This window comes from Muscardinus avellanarius (genome assembly GCF_963383645.1).
Source record: "Muscardinus avellanarius genome assembly, chromosome: 8".
Taxonomy (NCBI): domain Eukaryota; kingdom Metazoa; phylum Chordata; class Mammalia; order Rodentia; family Gliridae; genus Muscardinus; species Muscardinus avellanarius.
In genome coordinates, this window is record NC_137794.1 from 82,682,868 (window position 1) to 82,709,761 (window position 26,894).

Genomic DNA, 26,894 nt, shown 5'->3' on the forward strand with positions numbered 1-26,894 from the left:
GATACTAACATGCTGAACCTCATATCACTTCACCTTACTTCAGAGTAAAGAAAAATGCTCCCAGAACAATGTTTTCAGCAGTCAGTTTTACTTTTATACACATTCTTAATCTCTTTTATTTGACCTTTGATTCACGTGGTGAGACTCAGAAGCAAGAAGATGCCATTATTGTTACCTAGTAATATGAATCTCAACTGAAATGTTTGATTAAAAAAAGTTAAAAGATTTTTATAAATATAGAATAGAGCCAGGCATGGTGGTGTGTGCCGGTAGAGAGGCTCAGACAGGAGAATTGCAGCAACTTGTTGAGACCCTGTTTCTAAATTTAAAATATGAAATAGGGCCAGACAGGGGTGTAGCTCAGTAGTAGAATGCCCCTGGATGTAATCTTCTGTCCTAATATGTATATGGAACATTTGGGAGATAATGTTTGGCAAAGGCCCATGTATTTTAACTGATCTATTTTTTTTGGCATCATTTCTGAACAGTTTTAGGAATTTAAACTGCAGTGATTATAAGATACAATTATGTCAGATTTTGAAAGTGTTCTTATATAGAACATCACAAAACTTATGCGCCAAATTGCAGGCTGTTCCCTTCAACATTGGGCTTCTCCAAAAGAGGACAGTGCTACTCTTATTCAGGCATTACATTTTCAAAACATTTTTGTTTGTTCACTTGTTTTTAATTTCTGGGATTTTTTTTTAACTATCTCTAGAACTAGCAAATTTTCTAGATTCTCTTCTTCAGGAATTCAATTCAGTTTCTGTGAATATTAATTAATGGGAGCTATACAATTTAGAGAAATTAGAATGGATGGGAAACTGGCCTGGGTTTGAATCTCAGCTTCACCATATACAACAGCTGAGACCATACTCAAGTTACAAAACTTCTTGAAACTGGAGATGTTTGATACCCAAATCCCCAAATAGCTGCCACCATACTTGTCCTGCAGACACCCACCCTAATACCTGTCATAGAAGAAGCCTCTGGACTCTTCTCAGCAGTGTGGAATTTTTCTCATTTGTCACACTGGCTGGTGTCCATGGCATAGCAATCAAATATTATTACTATCTCCTCCAGCTACAGCCTGAGAATCTTAAAAACTAAACAGCTATGTACCACAAGCTCTTTTCACAGTGCCTGGCATGCAGTCAGTGTTAGTAGCTGAGGTTAGTATATTATTAATGTAATCACACAACTGAGCATTGATTTCTCTATAAACAATTTATACACTTTATTTTGTAAATAGGACTTGGGAAGTTTTGTTAAGTATGGTGCATGAGGCAGGTGATGAAGACAGATCAAAACTGAAGTACAACTTCAAAATATCAAATATTCCTGAGAGATAGTATTAAATAATGTAAAGAAAAGGCATTTGGTTTCAGTGAATCCTGCCTGGTTCCACTGCTTGGACAGGGCATTTGCTTTTACTTGTTGCTGAACCTCAGGGATTGGATCTGTGGAATCATCATAAGGATTAGTTTAAGTGAAAACATAGGGGGGAAATCCCCATGGTAAACTGTAGAGCCATTCAGCTTAGGTATGATCATATGACCTTCACACAGAGCAGACATCAATTTCACACGACAATTCAAATGTTTTGTGAAGCATCCTTGAAATACTTTTTATAGCTTTTTTAGTTACTGTACTGGGAACAATATTTTTTCGAATGTGTCCATTTTGATCTACTAAATAAACAAATAATCATCTTATTATTAAATTATAACTCTCATATACATCTATTTATACATTTGTACATACCAGTAATTATATATACTGTATTTATATACTCAATCCATCCAAATATACCCAAAAGTACCCATATAGAAGTAAAAAAAATGAGACGTGTGCTGACATACATTATACTAACTTTTCTTTAGGCATGAAAGATTAAAAGATAGAGGGAAGGAAGAACTTGAGATTTTTCTGGACAAAAGATGAACATGGCTATGCTGCTGACTGTGTGAACTTGGTCAATTCTCTTAACTGCTATAGGCCTTAATTATTATATAGTTATAACATCTAAAAGTGACAGGTTGGATGTTGAAGTTCTAAAATTATCTGAGTCTGTAGCATTATTTTACTATAGAAGATATTCAGTAAGTAGTCAAGGTTACCCTTTAGATATCTTTTTAAATTTTTTATTAGTGTATTGTATTCATATATCTTAATCGGATACAAGATGGTAGAGGCATACATGCACATATCACCCAATTACCTCTTACCCAATTCCCACCCCATCCCTCCTTCTCACGTTTGACTTAGTGATTGACATTGATATGTTTGTTAAAGTACACGATGAATTAGAGAATTTCCCTCATCACCCCTCCCATCCCCTCAATCAGGTCGCCTTACTTGTTCATCTGTAATATCTCCTTCTTCGTCTTGATTTCCTCCTAGGACCCATTTTTCCCTAGCTTCTGCATATTAGAGAGAGCATCTGATTTCTTATTTTTTGTGACTTACTAATCTCACTTAGCATAATGTTCTCCAGTTCCACTCATTTCCCTGTAGAATGCCCCTGACTTCAGTCTCAGTACCACAAAAAACAACGTTGTTCTAGAAATGTATAATTATAAATTGAATTTTAGATATCGTGAAGAGAAAGTTATTATAGTTCTATTTCTTTAGCAGTTACTTAAAATAATTCTGTTCATGTATCAATAAAACCATTGGTAGAGAAATTGATTATTCTATTGCAATCTACTTTTTCTTGCAGACTTTAAATGTTAAAACTCTTCTTGTTGTGATCAACATGATTTTCAGATATTATATTCCAAAACATACTTTCCCATTAATTTTAATAGTTTTCCATCATGTAAAACTATAAATTAGTATAAATAAAGCAAAGGATAAATGCAGGTAATCATGATCAACTTGTAATGTGCATGGTTATCTGCATTGGAGGTTTTGCCTATGTCCTGTGAATTTCACTTAAGCTCCTATTTACAGACAATAATTACAGTAATATCTTAGTGGAGAGATTATGGAGATAAAGGCTTATCCTGTATAATAAGGGACCTGAGGTGCTCGCCACAGCCCATTGCCTCTAACCCATTATACATCTTATTTATAACTCATCTTGATTCTAAAGTGTAATTACCCAAGCATCAAATCTAATCATCAAAGCAAGAGCTAAGGACAGTTTTGAAATAATAAGTCCCATTCCACTGACATATGCATTTAGTCCTAAGTATGCAAAGCTATTCCTTTACAGTTTTTTTCACCAAATGTATTATATTTTGAAGATAATTATACTTGCAGGCAACTCATTTCAAGTTTTTTTCTTACCCAAAATGTGGTTCCACATAGACAAAATTAAATATGGGTGACCACTAAAACAGTGCCAGTTTTAAATAAACTTACCCTCTCTGATTATCTACAGTGTTGAAACACAATAACCCTGTTCATTAAAAATGTTCTATCCCAGTACTTGGGAGGTAGAGACAGGAGAATTGTAGGTTCATGGCCAAACTCAGCAACCTCGTGAGGCCCTCTGAAATTTATTTAGACCCTGTTTCAAACTAAAACATAAAAATACAGCTGGGGTATAACTTGAAGATAGAATGCCCCCGAGTTCAATCTCAGTACTACAAAAAAGAGTTGCTCTAGAAATGCATAATTATTAAAATTTATGATTTGAAGTAGACACCAGATTACCTTTAAAAGTAAAAAAAGAACATTCTTTCATCATTAGATTTGTTTTTGTTGGTGACAGCTACTTTATAACACTTAACCTGCTTTTGAGGTTATACTAAGTTTAAGTTGTTACCTAAACTGTACTAAAGTAAGTTCAGGTTGTTTGCAGATAACATTCATATTTATGGATTTCTTTCCTAAAAATGAATGAATTCGATATGGGATTTGTAATTCTCTGCAATAATATCATGAACATAGAGCCAGGCATGGTGATGCACGCTTGTAATCCAGCATTTGGAAGGAGAAGACTGGAGGATTGCAGTTCGCGGACAGCCTCTGCTACTTAGACCCTATTTCAAAAAATAAAAAGACTAAAAAATGGACCGGGGGTATAGCTCAGAAGTAGAATGCCCCTGGGTCTCATCCCCAGTACCGCAAAAAAAAAAAAGAAAAAGAAAAAAGAAAAAACTAAAAAGGAATCGACATAAAAAAAATTTCCAGTGATCTCTACATCATGTTTGGATAATGTCAACCTCTGCTTTCCCTCCCCACACACATACACTTCTCATTTTTTTTTTTTTTTTTGGTGGTACTGGGGTTCCTGGAAGCCCTTCTACCTCTGGGCTACACTCCCAGACCTATTTTCTAATACTTTTTAATGTAGAAACAGGGTCTCTTAAGCCAGCAAGGCTGGCTTCGAACCTGTGTGATCCTCTTGTCTCCACCTCCCAAGTGCGGGGATTACAAGTGTGCGCCACCACGCCCGGCCACTTCTCATTTTTAATAGGGTTTGAACTCATGGTTAAATATCTGGTGTCTGTTTTGTCACCACACAGAACCTGATACTTATGGAGAAATAATTTTTTTTTAATTTCCAATTTATACCTATTACCAAGTCATAAAACCCAAAATGCAGAATGTGGAAATAGGCTATTGTCCCCTTACATATACATACTTCTTAGGGTCTCCTTTAACACTTTCACTGCACATGGGAGACCCAGAATCACTGCTTCAAGTCATGTATGGTTATGTTATTTAACAACAGGGACATGTGCTAAGAACAATAGTATTGGGCAATTTTATCATTACATGGGGATCATAGAGTATATTCACATAATCTAAGCCAGCTATGTCATCAGCAAGCAAAATAGTCTAATGGTTACCACTATTGTATATATTGTCTATAGTTGACTAAAATATGATCAAATGGCACATGCCTATACACACAAATATTGAGGAACAAAATATGTCATAGTAAATGTCATAGCTTTTCATTTTCCTTCTGATACAATTTAACACAATCATGGTTGCCTTTATTTTTAGTTTATCCTCAGCAACTGTATCTAAAATTTATTTGTGATAGAAACATCTGTATTGATTTATGTCATTTAGTCCTTGCAACACCTCTATACAAAAAATATAACTTATTTATTGAGTGCTTACTGGATCCTGAGCAATTTCAAGCACATTTTCTCATACACTTCACAATCATGTTTGAGTATGATTTATGAACTCCAAGTTATAGATGAGAAAATGGAGGCCCAGACAGAGAGCTTGCCTGTGGTCACTCAGAAAGACAGAAACAAAACTGCAATTTGAACTTAAATAAGTTTCCAAGATTTAAGTAGACTTACATTCAACTAGTATATTATACAGGATCCTTATTTCTGTTCCAGGTGAGGAAATTGAGGGCTGTAGTACTTGAAATCTGCACAAAAATCCCATGCAGTTAAGTGGAAGAACAAGAACTAAAATTTGCCTGATTGCAAAGCCCTTGCCATGATACAAGACAGAGTGTTTTCATGGACTGAAACACAAGTATCTATTTTTAATTATTGAATTCTGAGGAAATAGGGTGTTGCCAAACCCAAGTTAATTTCTCCCCACTTGAAAAGGACAATGACTATAGGATAAGTTGTTGGGGCAAGGACAAATATTTATTTGTACATCCAGCAAGCCAAATAAGATGGAGCCAACAAAGATCATCTTGCTTATGGATTGTGGGTGCAAGATTGACATAGGGACTTGAGGGAACGTATACCAAATAGCAAGTGCCAAGGTAGTCTACTCTTCTGCAGCACCAGCTGATATTTCTACTATTTTCTTCACAGGGTTCTGTAAATCTAAAAAAAAATACGTTACTGATTAGAAGGTCTTGTGACTCATGTCTTTTTAGTTTCTTTTCCCAGACATAACTAAGTTAATCAGTAAGATTAAGTTAAAGCGTCCTTCTCTGGAGAACAGGGAAGATAATGGAAGTTACCTTTCACCCAAGTACAGGGGAAGATAATGAAAGACAACTTTCTCAAAACAGCTTTAACTCATCGGGCAGCTTCAGTCAAAGGTGCCATCTACTGCAAAGCTAGTGGGAAATTAATAATTTATTGATCATTTGCTTGACCTCAAGAATCTGTGATTTTTAAAACCAGCTAAAAGCAAGTGAAGCTAGAGGGTTGATGTAAGTTTTCTCGGCATTATTTATTCTCTCCTAATTTTCTGAATTTTGGTACACATTTGATTCTAATATTTTTAATAGATATCTCATTATGAAAGTCAAGATGGGAGGAAAGCAGAACAAAAATTGAGCAATGTATAATTTCAGTATATGGAAAGAGAACTTGGGAAAAGTTTGAATTAGAGATAGAAAGGATGAAATAAATTCAGGAAAGGCTTATTTATTTGCTTTACTTAATTCTCTGTTGTGTTCTGGAAAGAATTTGGGGTGAAATTTTATGAAGTAGTTATTTTTTGTCTCAGTTCAAACATAATTATTCTCATGAATTTTGCCCCAGTTCACTCCAAGTGGAAACATCAGGTCTTGAATATACTTCAAGAATAAATACAAAAGGATTCAGGAAAGGAGGAGATTAAAATGGAATAAATAGGTCACATTGCTTTTATAAAGTGTTTTAAGTTTCCAATTCTTGCATTTTGGAATGGTTTCTTGTTATGTGCTAACTCTTAGAAATGTAATCCAGCAGGATACCATATTAATCTAAAATGTTAGAAAAAACTTTAGGAGTCATCTGAATTAATATGCCAGCTCATTTGTGGGATGAAAAGGTGAAGGTTTCAAAGATGATAACTTGTCACATTCTTCAGACAAAACTAACACTGAAAAACATACATCCCCAGTAACACAAAAAATAAAATAAAACCATAGTTTCCATATTTATTATATATAAGGAGTGTATATGTAATTTTAAAGCACCCATCTATATCAAGGGGAGGAACATGCAGTGAGTCTTACCTTTGTCATGCTTAGGAAGTCATTAGAAGAGTTTTTAAACAAACCCTGGGCATACTCTACCACTTAAATTAGAGTTAATGTATTTATACATCATAATGGGGTAAATACAATGCACTAATAAAAATATATTTTTAAAAAAAACACCCAGGCATCCAGAATCATCTACTAATAACTATTTATTGGGTGGCCACCCTGTTCCAGATGCTGCTATAGACAGTGGGGATATGGTGGGAAAGAAATACTGGTCTCTGCCCTGAATAAAAGTACACACCAGTCAGCGGAGACAAATAGTGAGTGTCTAGCATGATAGCACGTACAGATGCAAACAGTGAAGACAGCAACTTTTGTGATCCGATCAGTGGAAACTGAGTCACGTCAGAAGAGCTTCAATCAGGGAAGTCAGGGAAAGTAACTTTTTTCCTGCAATTTGCAGAGTGTAAAAGAAATAAAAGAAGCATACCACACAAAGAACATTCGGGGCCAGAGGAACAGCAAGTACAACGGCCTCAGGCAAAAATGAAATGGGCGATTTTGTAGAACAAAAAGACACTGATGTGGCCAGGCAATGGCAATGTGGGGGAAGCTGTAGACAGCATAGAGGACCAAGAGAGCGAGAAGGACTTAGAAGGCAAGGGTTGTGGATAAAGATATTATTTGAAGTCTAATGGAAACAACCCAAAGAGCTTGAAGCATGGCATTTCGCTATTTAATTTCATTTTAAAATATTAAAAAAATAAACTAGAGTTACTGTGGGTAGAACTCAGTGTGTTTAAAAACTTTCCAGATAGCTGGGTGTGGTGGCGCACGCTTGTGATCCCCGCACTTAGGAGACGGAGACAGGAGGATCGCATAGGTTCGAAGCGAGCCACGTGTGCTGGCTTAGGAGACCCTGTTTCCAAATTTAAAAATATAAAAAATAGGTCTGGGAGTGTAGCCTGGAGGTAGAAGGGCTTCCAGGAACCCCAGTACCACCAAAAATAAATAAATAAATAAATAAAATAAAATAAATAAAATAAAAAAACATTTGTTTGAGATATAAAGTGGAGCCAGGAATTTCCTCTTAATTTGTGTAAATTTTACACACATACACACATGCACACACACACACATGTAAATATACCAATAAAATAGAAACACTTTACAGATTTCAAGGATGAGATCCTTGTAAATAGAAGTTAATATTACTTAGTAGTCAGCACACTGACAATTTGGATCGATACACACTATGAACTACATTTAAATACACTTTGGGTTGTTTCTGTAGTTATACTTAAATGGATTTCTCAACTTTAATTTCTAGCTCTTATTTAATAACAATAGCAAAAATGAACCTTGATTTTAAGTAATATGAATAAACTATATTGAAATATATGATTGTGCCTGCCATAGGTAGGACAAATGAAATGCAAAATATTTTGAATTCTACTCAGTTTTTTTCTACTAGTTTGCTTTAAGCTGGTCCCTTATTAAATCTCATTAGAATTTTTTATTGGCTGATAATAACAGAGAGATTCTTAATTAAGTGTTTAATTGAGGTACACATTATCCAAATCAAAATAAACAGAGAGGGGGGTGTGTGCTGAGTACTGATCACGATCATTTCCTCTTTTTTTGAAGGAGCTTCTGTGTATTTCACTCTGGACTACTTAAGCCTGAACCAAAAGTATATGGGGGCATTAGGAAGTTCTTAATCCCATCTTTCTTCTGCTTGCTGTACATTTTTCTTCCTTTGATGGAAATAAGATTTTAATAAAAGATATTTTACTTATTCAAGGTAATACAATATACCCTTTATAATCTGGGAATCTAAAAAATTGCTTCCTACTTCGTAATCAGAAATGAAGCCGTGTCTGATGAATATGAGGGTGCTGAGCCCAGGACACAAGATCATCCTCTCTAGAGCTGGGACCTTCCTGAATGAAGATAAAAGTCTGGAATTTACATATGTCAGTTTAAGGCAGCAATTTTCCATTGGCTTGCAAGTTTTTATTGCAAAGTGAAAAAATTTTAGATCATGGAAAGATAAATTTTATTGGTGGCCTAATAGTTTTAAGATGTGTAGCTTTTTTATTTGAATTTCTTCGTTTTATATTCTTTAAATGATATCAATATAAAAATGCATCCATGACATTTTTTTTATTTAATGTTATTTTTGGATTTCACTGGACATTTGCTAGTTATCCATCAAGCACAGTGGAAGCAGATTTTAGGTTGTCAGGAACATTGAAATTTTCTTGTTAGTCCAGATGACAGTGTTAGTTAAAAATAAATCTCTTTCTCAAGGAAAAAAAAGACTATTAGAAGCTTTCTCAGGCAAAGAGCTGTAGATGCAAATGAAAATATTCCTTGGCTAACATATGTGGATCTTCCCTGCATCCATGGGCAAAAGAGAAACTCAACAATAATATATATTAGTTATCAAAATTGGTACTTGTGTTTGGAAGTAGTGTTGCCCTCACACACATGGGAAAAAGAAGTTCATATTAATAACCACTGTAGAATGTATGTGTTACTAAGGAAAAATTTCTAACTTGTCCGTCCAAATTGGCTTCCTTTTCTTGCAGACATGCTCCCCAGGATTTTATCGACTGCGTTCTGAGCCTGGTGGCCGCACTCCTGGACCAACCCTGGGCACTTGTGTTCCATGTCAGTGTAATGGACACAGCAGCCTGTGTGACCCCGAAACATCCATATGCCAGGTAGGCACCTGAGCCTTTCATGGCCAAGGTCAATGTGCACATTTGTCTATATATTTTCATATATATATCACATGAAGAGGCCAGCTTATCTGCAGGAAGCATATAATTGTGTGTGTGTAAAGTAAAACCTGCAGAAAAAAAGACATTTGCCATATTCTACAGTTTTAAAAGTAATGAAAAAGTAATAATTGGAAAAGTCACTGTTTGTGTCGAGAAATAGAAGATGCATCTTAGAGGATTATTCTACCTGGAAAAGTCAGGTCTCACATGTCTTTTGCCCTTTGTATTTCAGTCATCGTAAGAATTTCACCCTATCACTACATGTCCCTAAACTCTAATCTCCATTAACTCCCCCACCCTTTGACATACACACCTTTCCTCATCTTCTTTTGAAACCCTTCTATTGAGCCTTGTGAAGTGCAGGATTAGACATCACAACCCGCCCCCATAATCCCCTCTCACCCTAAGAGTTTGTCTTCTCTAATTGAAACCTGCTCTCCCTTGCAGTTTGCTCTCCCTGCAGCCCTCCTAAATAGTAGCCACTGTTTTCCTCCAATCTCTGCATTTCACTAAGCCAGTAGGCAGAGCAAGTGTCCATGCCCCTCACTATCAACCTCAAGGCACGGTCCTCTGCTCTTCAAGAGCACCATCACCATACTTGAATGGAACAAACTTATCTTATTAATATTAAAATGTTTTAGGATCATCTACTCTATTTTACTTACCTTTTAATTTTTTGTTTTACATATTCTACTGACATTCATTTTAGAGTAAGTTATAGTATGTAGAAAAACAAGGCCCCTCATACTTTTTTCTAATTTTTCTTAAAAAGATACTCATATTCTTTCAAATGACATTTTTATTCACTATTTCAATCCCTTCCTATAAAATGTTACCATAATTTTGCCGGGCGTGGTGGCACGTGCTTGTAATCCCCGCGCTTGGGAGGCAGAGACAGGAGGATCACGCAGGTTCGAAGCCAGCCGCGCGCGCTGGCTTAGGAGACCCTGTTTCCAAATAAAAATGTAAAAATAGGTCTGGGAGTGTAGCCCGGAGGTAGAAGGGCTTCCAGGAACCCCAGTACCACCAAAAAAAAAAAAAAAGTTACCATAATTTTGGTTGAAATTGCATTAAACTTACATGTAAATACTTTTATTTTATGGTTATTTCATATTACATTCAAATAATTACAGTTATGTTTCTTCTTGCCAGAAGCTTTATATCCTATAATAATTTTTATTTTTATTGATTCAGTCTCCTATAAAATGTTAAATGAATAAAATCTCTATTTTATTACTTATCTTAATGTGAATATATTGTCTTCTACCATAAAGTATAATACTGGTAGATTATTTAAGAAAATTATTTCTTGTCTTTTTTGTGTGTGTGTGTGTGTGTGGTACTGGGGTTCCTGGAAGCCATTCTACCTCCAGGCTACACTCCCAGACCTATTTTTTAAATTTGGAAACAGGGTCTCTTAAGCCAGCGAGGCTGGCTCCGAACCAGCACAATCCTCCTATCTCAGCCTCCCAAGCATGGGGATTACAAGTGTGAGCCACCACGCCTGGCTCAATTATTATTTTTAAAGATATTTTCATTCACTCAGGATAAAATGTTGAAATTTATCATATGCATAATTGTGGAGGGTGGAATAGGGGTAAAAATACATGTTAGAGGTGACCTGGTATAGTATTTTCACCTCACACAGATGAAAAATGGCATTATTAGATGAATGAATAATATTAACTATCCTTGAATTCCTTAAATAATTGCTATTAGGGTTTAATGTGATATTTATTATCTACTTGCATATAAGATTCATAGTTTTAGGGAAGGGATTAATTTATACATTCATAAGTGAGAATTAAACACATTGTTCTGATACAGTTTTACGGATGTATTTTGACAAGGTTAAGTTTGCTACATATGATTAATTTATAAGCATAAAAGATACAATCTAATTTCATTTTTATTGGTATAAAAATTGTCTCCTTCTTCTCCTTCTTCTCCTTCTCCTTCTTCTTCTTCTTCTTCTTCTTCTTCTTCTTCTTCTTCTTCTTCTTCTTCTTCTTCTTCTTCTTCTCCTCCTCCTCCTCCTCCTCCTCCTCCTCCTCCTCCTTCTTCTTCTTCGTGATACTGGGGTTCCTGGAAGCCCTTCTACCTCTGGGCTACACTCCCAGACCTATTTTATTTTTGGAAACAAGGTCTCTTAAGCCAGTGCGGCTGGTTTAGAACCAGCGCGATCCTCCTTTCTCCACCCCTTAAGCAGGGGGATTACAAGCGTGCGCCACCATACCCAGATATTGTCTTCTTTTAACCATTTCTTTATCATTGCTATTTTTTGTTCTTTAGACATCTCCTCAAAGCAGGTCTATTTTCTGAGAAATCCCTAGGTGAAGTAAAAAATAAATAAATACTTCATCAAACATCCACAGCTAGCATAAATTTTTATGCTCTGAGTTTTTATATTTTCCTTCAGGGAACTAACAACTTTTGAATTTAGACAACTTTAGCTTTGAAACAGGCCCAAAGGCAAATAAGAAATAGCTATTATAACTCCCATGCTGTAACTTGGGAAACTGAAGCATACAGATTTCTCTTCTGTGGGGACTATGGATTGCATTTTAACCTCACATCCATTTCATAATGCAATGGGTTTTGCTTTGGCACAGTGGCAGCATGGACTCTACTATCAAACTGCCTCCACTCAAATCCTGACTTCACCACCAACTGGCTGTGTGATCCTAGTCTAATTCTCTATGTTCAGTGGGATCTAAGTTTCCGTACTTATGAACTGAAAATAATAAGAGCATCTAATAGAACTTTTGTAAGGACTTCCTGAAATACTCAATCAAAGGCTTAAAATATTGCTTAAGCAGATGGTAAACTACACAAAAGGAGTAGAATGAAGATGACCATAACAATTATAATCACCACACATTATCCACCATTTATAGTCTCAGAGCCAACCAGTTGATAATTAATCAAAAAGTATAAAAACACTTTTATGTCTGGCACTATCTGTCTTATTTGTTTAAGCAACTATAACAAAATACCATAGCCAGGCATAAGGGCACATGCTTATAATTCCAGTACTCTTGAAACAGGAGGATCTCAGGTTCATGGACAGCCTCAGCTACTTAGTGAGGCCCTCCAAAACTTAGTGAGACTCTGTTTCAAAACAAGTAATTAAAAGTAGGATTGGGAGTGTAGCTCAGAGTTAGAATGCCTGTGAGTTCAATCCTCAGTACTGTAAAATACCATTAAACTGGGTAACTTATAAAGAACAATTTATTTCTTATAGTTCTCAAGGCTGGAAAGCCCATCATCAAAGCATCAGCAATTTCTGGTGAGGGCCCCTGTCTCAGCCCTAGATGATGCTGTTTGTTGGTGTTCTCTCGAATGTATGAATAGAAGTAGCTAGCTCTCTGGAGTCTCTTTTATAAGGGTACTAATCCTAATCATTAGGGTTTCATCCTAATGAACTAATCACTTCTCAAGGCTCCACTACCCAATTCCATCACATTGGGGGTTAGGATTTCAGTATAGGAATTTGGAAATGACACAATCAGACTATACTAAGCCCTAATCCTCGGTGTGATGGTATTTGAGTATTATTATTTTTCTTCATATCTTTCTTCAAAAACAGAGTGGAGAAAAAACATAACAATAGAAAAACATATAGGCTATTTCCTCAAAATTAACATCACTGTTTAAGTGTGCGCTTTAAAATTCCTAGTGACATCTGGAAAACTATGGTTGCTTCATCCAAGGTTTTAATAAAGTCTGTACTTTCTACACTATCATTTATTGGCAATATCTAGTAAATATTGCTCCTTAAGAAAATTTTTTTTCAAATGGGTGAATTAAAATTTATGTGATATTGAACCTAAAATAGGGGAAGGAGAAGGGAATAAGTGAATTAACACTAGCCAGTTCATGAATACGTACACAAGGGGTCACATGATGGATGGATGGATAGATGAATGGATGGATGGATGGATGGATGGATGGATATTCTTATTTAGTCATCACTTCACCCCATTGTCAGTATTATTTTTGTTTTTCACAAAGGAATGTAGAAGCATCCAGTATCTTAAATTATATTTTTAGATATCAAATTATTGGTGAAAACATTTTCACTCTACCATAATTCTTATTTTAAAAGGAAAAGAAAAAAATGAATCTCTATCATGGATCTGTTCCATTACCTGAAATACTGTCAATACCTGTGGTTAATGTATTTGTCTTCTCTTCAGTAAATAGATGTTAACTCTAACCTAACCTACTGTGTTTAAGATGTAATGCAAACCTTGTTTAATATGTCTAACAACTTTGCCAAAATAGGGATTACTAGCATCTTGTTACAGCTCTGAAAATAAAGGCTAAGAAAATTTAAGCAACCTATAATGCCTTCACCCAAGACTATTAAAATCATTTTTTAAATCCACTATGAAATACTGCCTCCAATCTAAGAAGTATTAAATACACTCTTAGTTGATTACATAAGTTTGCTTTTGAAAGCCCAGGTGAATTTTATCCTAGAGTATGAATAAAATCTAGAAAAATTATTAAGAACCATATCTGAAAAATATTTGAGAAACCATGAGAATATAAAATTTATCACAGGATAGAAAGCAAAGAAATATCATTCCAGGTTTTATAAAGGAATGGAAAACAGGAAGCAGATTGAATTTCATCTTCTGTGAAATGTAAGAATAAGTAGTATCTATCAACTATAGGGAAAATAGTAGTTCTCATTAAGAATCAGAATAAATTCTTTGAAAATCTTATACCTCAAGCTAATTATTAAAGATATATACATTATATATGAGGCCCTAGTTTTCTCAATATCAATATGATATCAAATTTCTCAGATAGCATATTTATCATATCTCTAATTCAACAAAAATAATAAAAGCTACGCTGGCCCAACCCAATGTGTATACCAGGACCAGGATAATCACTATTATAGTTTCCTCATTTTTTTCTACAATACATTTATGAGGGATACAGGATACTTTCTTCTATTATATATTATGAATTGATATAAAAATATATAATTTACTTAAGTCAAAAGTAGTAAGGGCCCATATCTATCATTCAAACAATTGTTTAACTATGTTTTTGATGGAATGTTTATGATAGCCTCACAAATCAAGGCTAACATGGACAGTGTTAGCCAGTTAATAGGATGATGAGCTATAAGTTACTAAAAAGATGATTAAAATAAACTCTGAAGATGACACCAAAAATAAGGCATAGAATTTGAGGATGAGTTTGTTGTGTTCAAAATATTTATCAATGATTTAGATAAGACTCAGACATAAAGCTGAAAATATTGCCTAATGCATTGGATAGTATAAACGATCCTGACAGGTAGAATTATGATTCATAATTGATATAAAATTAATAGAAAAAGTTTTAAAACTTAGTTCACGTGTCAATTTATTTCGATGTCCATTGTTAATAGTTATTTCCAATATGCCAGCATTATCGCAGGTGCTGGAATATGAAGATATGGACTGTATGGGCCTTGCCCTCTTGGAGTTTATTTCTAGTATTTAAAGAAAGAACAAAGGCACTTTATATTAATTCACATGATATTGGAGCTTTACTTAATTGCAGATTCTCTAGGTGCCAACATAGGGCATTATTATTTGTACAAGATCAAAATCAAGGAAGAAAATATACTCAATATGTTTGCAAACCACAGGTAAAGACTTATAAACTACTATATTTTTAAAAAATGTGAATAACTAAGATTGTTAAAATGTTTGGCTTGAAAAATAGATTTAAGATGTAATCGTAATCTGAGATATTTTAGTGCCATCTCTGGGAAATGAGAATTAGACTTAATCTACATAGTTTCAGAAGGCAGAATTTGGATCACTGACTGAAAATTAGAGTGAAACAAATTTTCAAACAGCTTAATAAAAACATAATAGCTTAGGTATGAAGAATGATAAGGGCTACCTTCTAAGAATTAATGCATTTAATGATCTCAAGGAAACTATATCAGGCATTCTTATAAGGAAAAAAATTTGATTAAGTAATTTCCCACCTTAGGTCTAAAATACCATATTAATGTTAGATTTCTAAATACCATATTAATGTTAGATTTCTTTTATAGAAGAAATATATATCCCCAGTTTTCTCGGGTACAAAAAATATAAAAACTTCATCTATTATTGAAGAAATTCTAACGGTATCACCCTTAAGAATATAATTAAACTTCTCATTAGACATCCAAAATATAGAATTTTTCACTAAAGGCTAACTTTTATAAAAGAAAAGATATTATGTTATCTATTTTGAAACATATAGGAAAGTCATAGGAAAGCCCTATGTCAAAAAATACCATCATGATTTTTGTGTTGTATTTGTTAATCTAACCAAGACATTTGATTCACTTAACAAAGTATATTATGTTTGCAATCCTGTGAAAGATTGACTGTCCAGAGAAAGTTAAAATATTTGCTTACTCTGTAAAGAAATCATATGAATATGCAATTATAATAAAATGATACTATATTTTGATCTTCATATTTTTAGTAAGAAAGATTATATTAAGTATTTTGGTTGTTATTAGTGTTACATTTAGGTCATATAAAATGATTCATTTTTCAGTGATTTAATTATAGACACAAATACTCAAAATTATTGTTCAGTATATCATATATTCTTGGCACATGTTAACTTCCATAATTATGAAGCATGTTCTTAGGGATGGAAGAGTGTGCAAAGGGAGCAATGGAAGAGGTAAGGTTGGAGAATGAAGCAGAGCCAGACTTAAGATCTTATCTAAGGGGTTTGCAATTCACCCTAACCAGAGTGAGGATGTAGTGTAGGCTTTCATCGAGATATGCTGTACAAAATGGTCCTTCTGATTCCAGTGTGGAGGAATAATGGAATGAAAACACTTAGAAACAGGATTTCTAGTGAAGAGGCTATTCTAATAATCCAGGTGAAAGTTGACAGTGGCCAGATAAAAATAGTAGCAACTAGGAAATTAAGACACAGAGGAGGAAATTAAGAGATAGAGAAAAATTGAATTATGCAACAGTAAACAAATAAGTATCTGGAATAGGTAGAGCTCTAGTGTGCTGATGTGGTCACCTGAATGGTTGATAATGATCCAAGCTGAAATATGAAACACAGCAGTATTGGGAGGTTGAAAGACAGATGATAAGCTCAAGTACTGACATTTGGAATTCAGGGTATTTTCATGTTATACAATAAGATCTGTCAGAGAAGTAATAAAAATATAAGTCTGGGTTTCATTGGCAATATCCATAATGGGATATATAAATTATAGTTTGGGGCACATGAATAACTAAAGTCATAGTAATGGTTGAAATAATCAAGACAGAATGTATAGGGTATAAAAAATGATGGCAACCAAATTGAAAGTAGTCTTACTAAATTGAGAGGGGAAAAAAGAATCCAAAAAAGGTAATAAGGAAAGGAGCCATCAGTAGAGGAGAAAAACTAACCGACCATGTACTATTAAAGAAATCGTGGAAAGAGGAAATTTCAGAGAAAGAGCAGACAAAAGTATGAGTTGCTACAGGAAATTCGCATAGCATAAGGACTGATTATTGTCTGAAATTTCAGTTTAGCATCAAAGGTCTTGTGTATAAGCCTGGAATTATGCATGCTGCAGTGGCAAGATGAAAAGACTGTTCAAAGAGTGCATGAGAAGGAGATGAAAAAACAGAAAAGGAATGTAAATAATGCTTTTACAAAGATTATCAAAAATCAGATGGAAGTTGTCAAGGGAACTGAGACCCTACAGATTTTTTGTAAAATAGAAAAGTCTTGACCAAGTTCAAATGCTAATAGGAACACACCAAGAAGGAAGGAATAAAGATGCTGGAGAAGATGGGGAGGCAAGGCAAGGATATCAACTTAGGTGTCGAGTCGCTTTAACCAACAGTCAGAGGGGTAGAAAATGTGCACTAGTGAATCATTTGTAAGGACACCCCAAGAGCACCATGAAAGCTTTCTTTTATCTAAAAGTAGGGGCTATCATCTCCTGAGTTCAAAGCTGGGATTTAGAAGAACTGATTTTTTTTTTCCTGTCATACCGGAAAACTAAATCCATTTTACATTAAGTTGTAAAATGCCTCTGCAAGTGACATAGTGTATTTTGAAATAGACCACCAGAATTGTAAAAGGCCAGTGGTCTAAAAATGATGAGCAAATTTGGTGACCTAAGTGAGGGGGGTGGGGGAGGGGAAGAGGGAAATATCCTAATATACATGATGTACATTCACAAACATATCAAAGTCAATCACTAAGCCACACATGAGAAGGAGGAAGAGGGGAATGGGGTGGGAATTGGGGTAGGCCTAAATGAGTGATGTGTCATGCATGCCTCTACCATCTTGTACTGCATTAAGATGCATGACTACAATACACCAATAAAAATTTTTTTATGAAAAAAAATAATGGTGGTGGTATCATGGTTTCACTGCAGAGAAGGGCAGAACCTCTCAGAGAGAGCATTAAGAATTCCAGAAAGAATTTAAACTCCATGGCAGTGTTTCTAGTGATAGCGACTTCAGTTATTGTTTGTTACGAATGACTACACATCCTCTACAAGCATTGTATGTCATTAGAGACATACAAAGATGAAAACAAAAGACATTCTTCATGATATATTGACAGAAGCAAAAAGCCCAGCAGATAGATGTCACCCAAGTTCAATGAGAGTCTTTAGACAGCTCTGTGGCTTCAACTACCTAATATGTACATCTATTTCATTACTAATTTTTTGCTTCTCCACTTTTAAAATGATATTTGTAAGAAGTAAGTTACTGTTCTGACCACTCCAAATCCTGTCTTGTAAATTAAAGCTGAAACATAACTCTAAATCCCCTTTTTTTCTCAACTCCTAAAATCAAGTATCACATTTTTACTATAGGACACTGAATGTCATATTTTCATTGCTATGGTAATTATTTGTAAAGTTTTTTGAAACATTTTGTCTAAAGTAGGGAAACTGGGTAGGATGTTATTTCATCTCTGTTCCCTCACTTGATCCTTTCAGTGCCTTGCAGGTAGGTCTTCCTCAGTCTTTATTGTATGAATGATTGTACCATGTTGAATATTATTTCATTTTATACAAATTTTAATTTCAAAATAGTCGCATACTACTCTGAGACTTTTATTTTCTCATGTAAGTGTCTTAAGGCATATCATTGCAATATCTCTTATTCTGCAAGCACAAAAATAAAATACTGAGTTAAGGTTGCTAGCTTCAGATGGGAGCCTTTATTTTTAAAGAACCACGAGAGCCAGGTTTGATGATGCATGTCTATAATTCCAGTATTTTGGAAGCTGATATAGGAGAATCAGAGGTTTGAGGTCCAGTCTCAGTAATTTAGCAAAACCTCCTGAAACTGAGATACTCTTTCAAAATAAAATAGGGCCCTGATTTCAATCCCCAGTATCTCCCCTACACTCACAGAAGCACCAATTTTTGGCAGAAATAAATAACCTTCTTCATGTGACTACAGGACTGATCTTTTCTGTTCTTGTTGTCTTCTAAAATATTTGTATTTATCACCTTGGTTCTGTTTCAAAACCCCACTGATGTGAATGCACTGAGGTCCCGGTATTTTTAGCACTTTTTCCAGTACATTTTAAAACTAAAACCAGAGAAACAAACATTGTCATTGATAAAATAAAATTTACACATTCTTGAAGTTCCATTTCATAATTTAGAGTAGAGGAAAATATATAGAGATATTTATGTAGAGAAAACAAATTTTTATCATTAGTATAGGCTATTATAACAGAATATAGTTCCTCATATGAAAGAGTTTCTTTAAAAATATCTAGATCAAAAATTTTTCTCTATTAGTGATGAGGTATGTGTATATGTGTGTATGTTTATGTGTTCATAGATACACACACTTATAGATGGGGAACTGTATGATAAATGCTTTCTAAATCTCATTAAATTAAAAAGAAACTCTCTCCTCTTCCCTTTACAGAACTGTCAACATCACACTGCTGGTGATTTCTGTGAGCGATGTTCTCTTGGATACTATGGAATTGTCAAAGGATTGCCAAGTGACTGCAAGCAATGTGCTTGCCCTCTGATTTCTTCCAGCAACAAGTAAGATTGAGAAATATGCCCATATTTTCCAATAAGTAATGCCATCTGTTTAGCACGTGGGCTGTTTAAGATTTAATTTTTTTTCAGAGTAGACAAAAATCTCAATTTAAGGCAGAGATTTTGAAATGATATAAAAATATGACCAAAGTCAGCACATATATGCTGTGGTTAATTTGTCTTTTAAAATTCTGCCCCAAGTATACATTGTTTATTAATGAAAACGTAATTATCAATATTAGTATAAGGTCTTTTCATAAAATAAATGATATAGGTATAAATGTGCATGATTTTATAAATATACAGGTCTGGTGTTTGCAAATAGTTCTGCCACAAACTCAGCTGTGAAGGATTGCTTGGGTGTATACCATATCACTTTTGTGGCTGTTTCCATTCTTTTGGTGTGTTAAATTCAAGATCGGGAAATAATTATCAAGAAAATGAAAAATAACACAATGAAAGCAGAGTGACTTATTTTTATGTTCCCCAAAATATCAGTATCTGCCAGAATCACTGGGCGTTTCTGTTAAGATGGTCTGAACTTGATACCATGGAAACACAGCCATAAGGGAAAACACATGCTGGAATATCTTACTTCAACACTGTTTGAACATTCTGCTTTGGTTCATATATTGATGAAAACCCCTAGGTGGTTTCATTTACCTTTTGTCTAAGGACCATCTATAATTTCTGTTCAGTGATTTATAGACTTCTTCTTCTGCTTGGTAAAGTGGGTTTTCCCCTAAGAATTTGCTTTTGAAAAGAAGGTGAAGCAGTTTTCTCAGAATTAGAATCTTATACTCAACACTTGATGTTAAGTATAACAGCCACAAAACAATTTGGACAAAGTGATCTGTCCACTCAGTTTGCTATAGCATCTTCAGCTTCAGAGATAGTTTACAAAACATTATCTGTATAAATTATCTCCCTTTCCTTTGCAAGCTCGTCTTCTTTCTTGGTCAAAATTACTGCCTTTTTTTAATATGACAAATGTACATTTTTAGTTACATTGGACATTGATGAGGATAATTTGCATAGTTTTATACTTCAAGCACCACAGGGTAGGTGTAGGAAACATACTATTATTTTCATCTTTCTTCCCTTAATCTCCTGCTGATGCCCATATTTAAACAAGAGCATTCTATTTATTTCATTGCTTATTAAAATATGAATCATTTGAAGTAGAAAAATTAATAGTTAATTAATAATTCTCTCTTGAGTACACTATAATAAAATCTACAAGGGATATGGAAGAGAAACCTGCTATTTCTAGGAGATGCTCACTACAAAACATATATCTTAAAGATATCAACTTAAATATTAAGAGAATTCAAAGGAATAAAATACTTAATTTTGGAAGCTTTGAGAATATATTAAAAAGATAATGTATATAATTTATCATCAATAGTAGATGGAGGATTTTTAGTGGCAGAGAGAGATAGGAAATTATATGAGCAGATGCATAGGAAACAAAATTCACAAGGCACATTTAAGAGCTAGTAAGTAAGAGTTTAGAGCATGGAATTTAGATAGAATTTCATATGATGAAAATGAATGGGAGAATAGACCCCATATTATAGATATTATTGAATACCAGTCTAAAACTTGCTATTTAATTTTCTTTATAATAAAAATCACAAGATTTTTTGTAAAAAATGGATAATATTATCAAAGCCACATTTGAGGGAGACTAGTATGATAGAACTGAGTATAATGAATTCAAACAGGAAAAGAAGAATAGCAGTGAGACCAATGAAAGGCTATCACTTCAGCCTATGTAAGAGATAATTAGAAGCTGAAGGTAAGTGAGAGTAACAAGAGCAGAGACAAAGGGATGAATGTGAGAAAAACTGTTTAACATGGGTCTACAGAATTTGTAACTCAAAGTGAGAGGTGAAGGTCTAAGAAGGAGCTGAAGGCTAAGGTTTTAGTTAGGCTGACCCCCCCCCCCAAATGGTAGAACCATGAATTGAAATGGAGAAGTCAGGAGAGGGCTGCTGCAGAAGGGAGACAATTTATGGTTTAAATAGGTTCAAATGGATGTTAAGGATCTGCCTGAATGGAAATATGCAAATAGATGCGGGAAATAGAAATCTGAAAATTGCAGAAGCAGATGAAGGAATAAATATGTTAATAAATGAATTAAAGTCAGGTAAGATTTCCCAGACTAATGTTATGCCAGGGGAATACACAAAAGGCAGGAAAGGCAAGACTTCCTTTCTGGGATCACCAGAACAACATGAAGAACCAGGGCAGGAGCAGGCAGTGCTGTCACTGATTCCAAGAAAGGGAGAAGCAAGTCCAGAAGCAGCCACACTGCTCACTCAAGGGACACTGAACAACTAGGAGGGTCACTGATAAAGCCTGACAAGCAATAGTGGAAACAGGCATTAAGGAACAATGGTTTGCAGATTTTAGAAATCCTACCTTGGTTGGTTAGCAGAACCAGTCAACTGGTGTATTTTCATATTTGTTTCATTTTGGTTTATACAGTTTGTATATTATGCAAAAGATCCTAAAAGAACCAGATTATCAAGTTAAGATGGCTAGTTTAATGCCTTTTAAACTTTGTTGATTTCCACTACTGCAAGAAATTGTGTTTCATATTACAACACAGTACAAAAAGACTTTTATGTATAGATACCCATACCACATACCTTTATTCAATTGTGTTACCTCACAATTTTAGGGAAGCCTTAGTTAAAAGTACACCTAAAGTTTGGAGCATATTAGCCTATTTAAAAAAGGTCTATGCACAAATAATTAAAAGGTTAAAAATAAGAAACCATCCAGGGAAAAGAAGAAAAGCACTCTTCCTAATGAAATATAGAAATAGATTCTAAGGTATAGTAGAAAAGGTTGGAATATCTCATGTTAGTGACTTCAATTTTTGTAGTTTATGAGATTCAACAGGCAGGAAACACCTGGTAAGTGGTGATCAGTTTACTTCCATAGAACTGTTCAAGTTTCAAAAACAAACACATTGAACTTATAATTGCAACAGCCACACGCTTATATGCTCTCAAGTATTCTCCACCACACACTCCAGGAAAGGTCAGGCAGGCTCTAGCAGAGCATCAGAACCCTCTCTGGTCTGCATCTTCCCAGGCTTAAAGCTCTCTACGCCCTTCTACTCGATGCCATCTTTGGAATTAGTTACTCTTTCAAATGTATTCAACAATTTCTTGTTATTCCCTAAGATAATGCTCATGAAATCCAATCCATATTTAAAGGTTATGTTAAAATTCTACTTTTGCCACAAAATCTTTTCATAGCATAATTTGTACTTTTTATATACTAATAATACATTTTGCCTCCCATCCTTTTCTCAATCAAACATTCTTTCAGATATTGAACATGTACTAAGAATTTGATCCTGGTACCCTGAATAAGAGATAAACTTATGAGTCAGGTCCTATTTTTGTATGTATCCATATCACATAGAATTGTAAATGTATATATATATATATATATATATATATATATATATATATATATATTCATATTCTTTTAGGCAACACATATTTAGTGAGAATCCAACTCTATGCCAGTCATGGTACTTAATGCTGGGGAAAAAAATAGGCAAGCAGAATAGTCTAAGGTTCCTGCTCTCCCAGAACTTAGGCTTTTAATCTGAAAGTAAGACAATAAACAAATAGATGTATAATATAACATCATGTGGTCATAACTGATGCCAGGAAAGAAAAGCTGCCTTGGTGAACTTAAGAGTGGGTGAGATGCCATCTCATTTAGGGTACCCAAAGGCTTCCACAAACCCATGAGGCCATGCAGAGGCTCAAATGGACCAGTGCAGGGAAGTCGTTGAATATCTGCATAAAGAGCATCCAGCCAAAGGGAGAGCTAGTACAGTGGACCAGAGTCAGGACCATGCTTGACCACACTTGGCAAAGAGCAGATGTGAGGGTGGCTATAGTACAGAGAATGAGAAAGAGGTGGCATAGATGATCTCTGATCAGTAATAAACATGCTGAAGGTGAAAAATCCTCTGATGCTAAGAGATTTCCTGGTTCAAATAAAATAGTGATGTTATTGATGGTAGCACCAATGGCATCCACAAACAAAATATTTGAGGAGTGTTAGAAAAAGGAGCCAATATTGCCTCTGTGATTTGGGCAGAGCAAAGGGGAAGCATAGGGTGGCCCATTGACTGAGAAAAGGAAAATTATAGAAAAGATTATACATATATATATATATATATATATATTTAGAGGGGGAAATGCCCAGTTTTAGATCTATTATTATCAGTAAACTATTAAAATCTCTTGAGAATTAGTGAAATTATTTAGAGAAGAAAAGAGGAGATGTGAGGAGAGGAAAGAAGAAAGAGGAAAAATCTCAAATCAGAACTGGGAAGTACATTAGAAGACCACACATGTGATGTTGATTTGGTCAAGGAAACAGAGAACAAACATCCAGTAAACTTGTCTTAAAACCACAAGGTGGTGGTTTCCAGGAAGCCACTTTATCTCTGTAGAACTCACAAATAACATAGAAGATTCTAAAATTTTCTAAAATTCTGCTGAGGGGATTTTGTAATTAACCATCACAGGGAAATGTAAAAGATGGTCCCCAAGAGGAAAGCACAAGGATTTGTGAGTGCTCTTGCAGACTCCTTTTGTCTGAGATTTTGTCTTGACTAGAGAGCAGACAAGAGGGTGGTAAGCAGAAAGAAGCACCTCTAACTGTAGGCAAAATAAAATTCCCAATTTTACCATTAGAAGCTCATTTTTGTGAAATAAGGAAAAGGGAAAACTCATAATATCACAAATCAAAAGAGTTTGCATCAACTCATCAAGGAAAATTACTATAGTACTATAGTACTCTAACATGTTATTTATTCTGAGCACTTTATTTCTGGCACTACTACTTTACTGTAAAGAAATGTAATTTGATCTTCTTGACTATCTTAAGTTTCCCTTGAAACATCTAAAATCTGTTTCATAAGGTCTATAAATGTATATGAGTTTGTGTATATATGTGCACACAGATGCACTTGGCATCAAGTTTTAAGTTAAAAAGCTACAATCTTGACAAACTGCATCAATTATGAGCTTGTGGATCTTTTTTGTGAAAAGCAAAAAATAGAATTCTTGGATGATGAGTCTGTGAGTAGCAGACACATTTGTTCACATATTTTGCAAAAGTTAGAGTTTATCATTCATTCATGCACTATTAATTTAATGGATTAAAATATAGTTAAATTAAGGGTCTAATAGCACCTGCTCCAAGGAGATTATGGCTTTTGCCTATATACCATACTGTGAAATGATTTTTTAGACCAACAAAAATGAGACAAAGAGTTTACAGCACTATCCTTTTGCAACAAATGAGTTTCTTCCTAAATTTCCAATATATCATACAATTTTAGCTAAGAGGAATGCAACACATAGTTTGAAAAAAGTCTGTAAACCCAAAGCTATATCATAATATAGTTTAGTTTTCAAGACTCATTAAGTTCTTCTTTCATAAAGTAGGATAATCAGAAATCATAGAGTCCCACCAAAACACTTTATGAATCTCACTATTAGATACAATTTTATTACACCCATAAAAAATGTAAAAAAAAGAAATCCTGGATCAAGACAGACTAACGTGTAGTATACCAGCATTGTAGTAAACCAGTTACATAAGACCTAGTTGTTAGAAAAGACCATAAAAGCCAATTTCTGGGAAGATAGTGATCAGAGGAAGTGGCACATATAAGTCCTGGTGGCACTCAGTCTCTAATGCCATGAAAACAGCTTTCTGACAAAAGAAAGAAATCAGTGTAAATTTGAAAAGAGAACAAGTAAAAGGCAGCATAAAAAAAACTAGAAAGCATATCAGAGAGTAGAAATGGACTTGGCCTGCCTCCAGTGGCTGAGGCCATGGGTGCTGCAGCAGCACAATCTTACTTCACAATGCCCCCCAGAGATCCAGAGTGGTGCTCAACAATACCAGAAGTGAACCTACCACACCTATAAAAGACCCCCTCCACCCTCTCCACAAGCAAGGCCACAGAGACTTGCACATCCACCATAATCTTGCAGGGTCTGAGAAATTACAGAGACTCTGGCTCAGCATCAATGGAAAGCATCGGGGGAGACCTACCCTTAATACTAGATCTAGCCCCATTGATAATGGCCATCTGCATAGACTGAGAGAGACACAGAGACGCAGGCTTCCTGCAGGAAAGGTGCCAGTGGCTCTCATCGCCTGCACAGAGAGACTGCAGAGGCTAAATCTGCAAAGTATTCATATACTTTTAGGGTTGCATTATTTTGTTGTTGTTTTATTTTGTCTGTGTGTGTGTGTGTGTGTGTGTGTGTGTGTGTGTGTGCGTGTGTGTGCTTGTTTGTTTCTTCTCTTCCACACCCCTCTGACAAGCCTCTAACCTTACCAATCTCAGACTCTAATTCTATTTAATCCTATCTGTGGCTTTTTTTACCCTATTCTTGCATATAGCACTTTAATTTTCTCCTCACTCAACTTTCACCACTGAATACAATACTACTTGCCTTTCTATATACCACTTGACTCCTACAGACTGAGAGAAATCTATCAAAAGCAACAAAGATACAAACTTCTGAAATCATGAGAAGGAGAAATAACAAGGAAGCAATAAGCTCCCACAACTCCACAATAACAGAACCTGACAACACAGAATTGCAAAGATCGACAGAACAAATCAGAAATTTAACAGTAGAAATGATACAGAATTTCTGAAAAGAATTTAGAGAGAGCCTGAAAGAAATAAAGGATTCAATCTTTGAAGTGAAGGCATAAATACAATTCATAAACAATAGATTAGACCACATGAAGAATAGAATCTTGCTCCTAGAACACAATCACTCCAGTATAAAATTTAGAAAAAAAAATTCAACAGCATGAATTGGACATTGATATGGGCCTATCTTCAAAGAGCTAAACTGAGGATAATAGGCATAGAAAAGGGAAATAGAAGGTGAAACCAAAGTAATCAACAACCTTTTCAAAAAAGTAATATCAGACAATTTTTTAAACATAGTAAAAGAGGTTGATGCACAGTTACAGGAAACTTATAGAACCCACTTTAGACAAGATCAGAGAAAAGGTTCATAACGCCACATAATAGTCAAACTGACAAACCTAGAAGCCAAGGAGAGAATCTTAAAAGGAAAAAAACAAAAGACCAAGT

At 34.8% G+C, this 26,894-nt stretch overlaps 1 protein-coding gene across 2 annotated transcripts in view; it reads left to right on the forward strand.

The window, feature by feature from the left end:
• The window catches only part of LAMA2 (laminin subunit alpha 2), a gene marked incomplete at both ends in the record, with an annotated part of 652,317 nt that overhangs the window by 449,407 nt on the left and 176,016 nt on the right, over positions 1–26,894 (forward strand). For both annotated transcript variants that reach the window (XM_080699817.1, XM_080699818.1), the window contains 2 exons: positions 9,457–9,591; positions 19,596–19,720. In XM_080699817.1, the coding sequence (XP_080555943.1) occupies positions 9,457–9,591; positions 19,596–19,720 (260 nt within the window). The remainder of the gene's footprint in view (positions 1–9,456; positions 9,592–19,595; positions 19,721–26,894) is intronic.